We start from the raw sequence: 5,825 nt of genomic DNA on the forward strand, positions 1-5,825 counted from the left end.
GGCGGGGAATCGTGAAATGGGTTCGCTACGGTCTTCGGGAGATAGCATCGAAGGATAGACGAGAACGCATGGACAAATGTCGTATTGATGTTTCGGAAGAGCTAGAACCACAAAATATGCTGGAAGAAAGGTGTTGCCTACTCTGACATTGGGATCTTTCAGAATACCCACCGGTGACTTAATTAATCTATCCGCGAACACCAGGGAAATTCTTGTTGGTTTGTTGTCTGTGAACCCCAGTCGCTTTGCCACATACTAAGGCATGAGGTTGACACTGGAGCCCATATCGCAAAGAGAACAAGCGAACACTGTTTTTCCAATCTGTATCTAGAGAAAAAATTTGCCTGGATCACTCAATTTCTTAATCGGCCTGTTCTGAAGCACTGCACTACACTCCTTTGAAACCAACATAATCTCACTGTCTCCAGTTATCTTTCCTGAGACCAAACCCTTCATCAAACTACGCATAGAAGGTATCATCTGGATCGCATCAATCAAAGGTAACTTGATAGTTAGATCCTCTAGCATCTTCTTACACTTCATCTCCTCACGATCCTTCCGAGACTTCTTTGCGGGAACATGGTATGGAACCTTTGGGGTGTATTCGCGCGTAGGAACAGGCTCGACAGGTGTAGCAGTAGGGGCTGGATCAGAATCAGCAGGCTGTTCCGTTTCCTCGTCAGAGAAAGGAGCAGCTTCGGATTGCGGTTGCTCGCCCTCCTTTTGCTTGCCTTTCTCTACCGCTGTTAGCTTCTTTGGGGCCGTATCTGGCAGTCTCCTTCCACTCCTCAGTTCAACTGCACTGCATTCTTTAGGATTCTTATCGGTCTTTCCAGGGAGAGTACCTTGCTGCTTCTTGACGCTTTCAGCTGTCTGAGCGATCTTAATGTCCATCTGCCGCATATGGCTAGTGACATTGTCATATTTGGTGCTCAGGTCATTGAACATATTGTTCATTCTGGAGTTGAAGTCTGTGGTGACCTGGTCCAACGCTTTCCCTTAAATTTACTGACCATGGAGCAGTTGCTGCATCATCGTCGCTAGACCCTTCATCTCGTCTTGCGGAACAGTCATAGGTGCAAGAGCAACTTGTTGACCAGTCTGCTGCTTTTGGTTCCGGAACTGGCTGTTCTGCGCCTGGCTTAAAAAATAGGTTCTTCCTTGGTAACCCTTTTGATACCCCGTGTTGTGTCTTTGACTGTTCTGCGCGTTGTCAACTGGTTTGTCTAGCTTAGGGTACGCAAAGAGATGGGTGTTGTTCCTCGCGTTTGGGTTCAGGTCGTAGTTCTTGTACTGCCATCCTTGTCCATTGACGTAGCTCACCTCTTGTTGATCGTTCACAGTGTTGTCTGCTTCAGGTGTGACATCTAAAGCACTGTTCTCTTGTGTGGCTTCTTCCATGATGAACACTGGCTCTGATTTCCCTTTATCAGCTGGTCAACCTTTGCCGCTAGATCGTCTATGATGTTTACGTTCTTGGAGCGATCATTCTCCTTGTTCTTGTTGAGTGAGCTTCACGTCATATTCTCGATCAGTGCGAATGCACCAGGTGCTGTTTGAGTCATGAAATCTCCATTACTCAAGGAATATAGAGCATTACGAAACTCATTGCTCACTCCATCATAGAACACTTCTAGTATGTAATCGTCCTCAAACCCATGGTAAAGGCATTCCCTTTTGTACTCCTTGAAACGCTCTCAAGCATCATAGAAAGGTTCGTCAGTCTTTTGCTTAAAATTGGAGATCTTATGCCTCAGAGCCACGGTTTTGGACTTCGTGTAGAAGTGACTTAAAAATGCTGCTCGGACCTGTTCCCATGTAGTTAGGGAACCAGTTGCGAGAGAGTCAAGCCAGTGAGATTCTTTCCCATAAAGAGAGAGTGGAAACATGGTGCATTTGATGTAGTCTGGTGGCACTCCATTTGCGCGAGAGAAGTTGCAGAATCTCTCAAAGTTCTCGATGTGGTCCATCGGAATTTCAGCTGCGAGGCCGTTGAACATCTTTTTCTGCACTAGACCGATCAAAGCAGGCTTGATCTCATAATCCTATCGAGTGCAAGGAGGGGGGTTGATGGCGGAGCGAGTGGTAAGGAAGTTCCGCGGGAGGTTCCGCTCTCCGATGGGAGCGCCTTGTTGCTCAGCTTGTTGTGCAGCAAGTTCAGCTTCAGCCTGAGCGGCTTGTTCGCATGCGTTCATCATTTGCTGCATCTGCTGCTGCATGAGTGCCATAGCAGCAGCGAGATCGTCTTGATTTCCGTGATCACCCATTTTGGTGTTGATCAGTCTTGGTTGTTGATGGTCATGTCGTTCTAATCTTGCGAGCTCTTTTTGCTAAGTGTGAATAATGGTACTTGTGCGTTGCTCCGAATATGTCTACTGGTCATGCACCTGGATCATTAGCTGGAATAAAGAGAGAAAAGCAAGTTAGATGTCGTAGACTAAATATTGAACTGAAAAATAAAGGTAAAAGTATGTGGTCCCCGTCGCAATGGCGCCAAAACTTGATACACTAAAACTGAACTTTTTCTACTGTCAAGTTAACAGTGGTAATTGTAGTATTTAAGATTCAATCCAGAGGACCAGTCTACACTTTATTCTTATGAGTTTTCAACTTAGCTGAAACTAATGGTGAGTTTTTGATTTAATTAGTGACGTGCAAGTAAAGTAAATGATTGCAAAGAGTAAATTCAAATTAAAGAGAAGCCAATCTAGGGTTTTTCATCGGGTGTTGATGCTAAACCAAACATTTATTCAAGCGCAACAGCCAACTGTTGTGATGTTGCTCCCTTTGCGGATCGACCTTGATGCCTAAAATCTCGTTTGGATCAAAGATCGACTACAAGCAATAGAGATCAAGTCCGATAGGTTCACCGAGCACCCTAATATCTACTTTCGCTGACTAGGGATGCTCGGCTCATTCACCCAATATCAAGTTATCTACTACATGGTTAATAATCAGATTAAACCTAACATCTAACAGTAAGTGATCAGGTTAAAGCTACCATTAAGAACAGAGATAAACAAAGACAAAATATGATCGCTTATTTATGTTTAGCTTTTACGACCAACACCCTAGAACCCTAGACAAGCTAGCCGACTACTCAGCCATTAAACAAGATGAACAAGACATAATAACTGAATGATACTGCATATAATTCCATAGAGAAATCAATAGGGTTCAGGATGATCTTCTTGGTGAGAAGAGGAGCCGTATTCCTTACAATAGCAAAATCTAATAATAAGTCTAGGTCTTCTTGCAAAACTCGCGCGTAAAGAAAATAAAGATAGGGATGACTTTTTATATGGAGGTGCCACCGACTTCAGAGGAGGGAGTAAGTAATTAGAAATTTTTTTTGCAAGATACGAAAACTTCCATAAATGTCGAGAACAAACGCCTGGCTGCTCCTAGTGGGATCAACCGTCATACTGGTCCGCATGATTGTTCTGCGGTGAAAGGCTCCAATTCTTGCTCCTTTCTTCATGCTCCTTCCTTCAACTCTTTAGCCTACTCCAGACCTGAAATGGCTCGAAAAGGACTGGACTAACTCGATAAAATATTGAAAACAAGTTAGAAAACATATGTACAATGGTGCTAAAAACACCATATATCAATAGGCTTAGCTAGACTTTGTTAGAAAGTTCTACATATGCTCCCTCGTATGCATGGATAAGCATTTCAGCAGCGAGACCGCTTTGGAATTGGGGATGAGACAGGAAATTCATTAAGGTTATGAGACTAAATCATAGGATAATCCATGGATTCCGACGATACCTGCAAGGCTGGCCAGACAAAATGCTATGGTTATTCATCCCGAAATACCTATTGGTGATTTTATTAGAGATGATACGAAGGAATGAGATGTGAAGATGCTAAAGAATTTTGTTGGGGCAGAAAACATTTCTTTAATTGGGAGTTTGGCCATAAGCCGAACTACACATCAAAATACTTATTGATGGAGTTTTACGAAGATCAATATACTATTAAGTCGGGATACTAGGTTACTTTTTTTTTTGAAGCATTAGAATGAGGTTATATATTCGGAACCGAGTATCACTAAGCTTCCCTTGGAAAGTTAATACTCCTCAGAAGATGGACTACATTATATGACACCTAGTAACATAACACGTAAATGTCATAAAGAATTTCATACGTCATCATATAATGGATTTGCTTTAAAGTATACATCTATAATATAAATCTTCTATTTTAAGAAAAAAATAAAGAAAATATTATTTCTATCTCTAAATATAGGGATAAAATAGCATTTTTCTATACTCTCCTCTAAATTAGAAGAATTTTATTATAAAATCATACATTGAACCAAATTCTTCTATAATAATGATCTTTATTTTAGAAAACAAATATAAACATATACATTGGAGATGTGTTAATTGAAAGATTTTTTTTGTTGTCAAATAAAAAGTAACGCTTCGTTCTGCCAGTCAATAAAACGTGTCAAGAATTTCAATATTTGAAATATGTTGAAGCCTTGAATGGTTCACAATATCAAATACAATTCAGGTCTTGTTTTTTTTTTTTTCCGTCGAAAGGTTATTCTATTACTCAAACTTGAGGTGGCCTGGGTAACCAAACCGGAATAGAACAACCAATAAAACATAACTCCCTATGGAAGGATCTAGCAGTCTTAGCCAAAAAGTCAGCCGTTTGATTGCGTGCCCGTGGGACGTGAACGATTTTAAAATCCGGAAAGCATATCTGTAGCGTCTCTATCCTCTCCAATTCCGTCGCAAAGCTTGGCCACGCCTGAGGTTCCCTCACCATTGCTATCAGTTCCTTACAATCTGTCCCGAAGCTCTGGCAGTTCGAATGTTGCAGCATATTCTCCATCGCCCATCGTATTGCCTCTACTTCCGAGTGCAAAGCTGATTCACGCCGAGGGAAATTCCTTGTCCCCATAAGCTGTGCATTCCCAGATCCATCCATCCACGCCCATCCGCATCCACTAAAGTTAGCAGAAGACGTCCAAGATCCATCTAGCAAGCAAATATTTCCCAAGCTTATGGCTTGGGGCTCCTCATTTGTATTAGCTTGTGTTACAGGTTGTACCACATCATTAGCATCAAACCAGGCTTGACATTCGCTCTCCGCATGTCGGACTAACTCCAAAGGATCTCGATCTATGCCCCTGAAGAGTTTCTCATTCCTAGCCTTCCAAATGTACCATATTATCTAGGGATAAGGGTCCCTATCACGATCAAGCCCAATAATGCTATTTTTCCTCCAAAAGAGATAGTCCATATTCGTGTAGATGCTTGATACTGGAAAGATGTTCGGGCTTGTCGGAGTTGAAGCTAAAGACCAAACTTGAAGAGCTGGTGGGCATTCAAAAATTGCATGTGTGACAGTCTCCTCTGCTTCTCCACATCTTAGGCAGTAGTTATCACATCTCATATTGCGTCTTACCAGGTTCCTTGTTACTGCCACATGACCAGTTAACAATTGCCATATAAGATGACATATTTTCGTAGGAGCCTTCAGTTTCCACGCAACCGCTTGGAGCTTGGTAATACTTGGGTCCAAAACTTCCCTTTCCTCTGTTTTATTCAATAAATTCTGAGCCACCCAATATCCAGACTTGACCGTGTACTGACCATTCCTTGTGAAGTTCCAGCAGTAAGAGTCTCGACGATGAGTTGAGCTTATGGCCAAACTCCTAATGAATGGTATGTCATCAGGATGAACATAGTTCTCCAGTAAGCCCACATCCCAATCCTTCGATTCCTGATTAATAAGATCGCTTACTCGCACATTAGGATGCATCACTGGTGCCATTGGGGCAGCTGGCCGCTGCCTCGCGGGATTCT

General features: G+C 42.3%; 2 protein-coding genes across 2 annotated transcripts; both read right to left on the minus strand.

Annotated features, from left to right (window-relative positions):
• Positions 1-327: 327 nt before the first annotated feature.
• Positions 328-957, minus strand: LOC106314689. The gene has a single exon (XM_013752522.1). It carries the CDS (start codon positions 955-957, stop codon positions 328-330), a length of 630 nt encoding a protein of 209 aa, XP_013607976.1.
• A 3,096-nt stretch (positions 958-4,053) lies between these two features.
• On the minus strand, positions 4,054-5,793 carry LOC106314690. Its single transcript, XM_013752523.1, has 4 exons — positions 5,532-5,793; positions 5,425-5,438; positions 4,687-5,190; positions 4,054-4,110 (listed from the first exon to the last, which is right to left on the minus strand). The coding sequence occupies exons 1-4, from the start codon at positions 5,791-5,793 to the stop codon at positions 4,054-4,056; spliced, it is 837 nt and encodes a 278-aa protein (XP_013607977.1).
• Positions 5,794-5,825: the final 32 nt, after the last annotated feature.

The sequence above is a fragment of the Brassica oleracea genome, chromosome C9 (genome assembly GCF_000695525.1).
Source record: "Brassica oleracea var. oleracea cultivar TO1000 chromosome C9, BOL, whole genome shotgun sequence".
Classification (NCBI taxonomy): Eukaryota; Viridiplantae; Streptophyta; class Magnoliopsida; order Brassicales; family Brassicaceae; genus Brassica; species Brassica oleracea.

Excerpts from the sequence above, each read along its gene's own strand:
- LOC106314689 (XM_013752522.1), bottom strand. The coding sequence starts at position 957 with ATGAACAATATGTTCAATGACCTGAGCACCAAATATGACAATGTCACT.
- LOC106314690 (XM_013752523.1), bottom strand. The coding sequence starts at position 5,793 with ATGGCACCAGTGATGCATCCTAATGTGCGAGTAAGCGATCTTATTAAT. Across the intron at positions 4,111-4,686 it reads CGGATTTTAAAATCGTTCAC|GTGTCATATAATGTAGTCCA; the intron begins GTCCCACGGGCA and ends TTATGTTACTAG.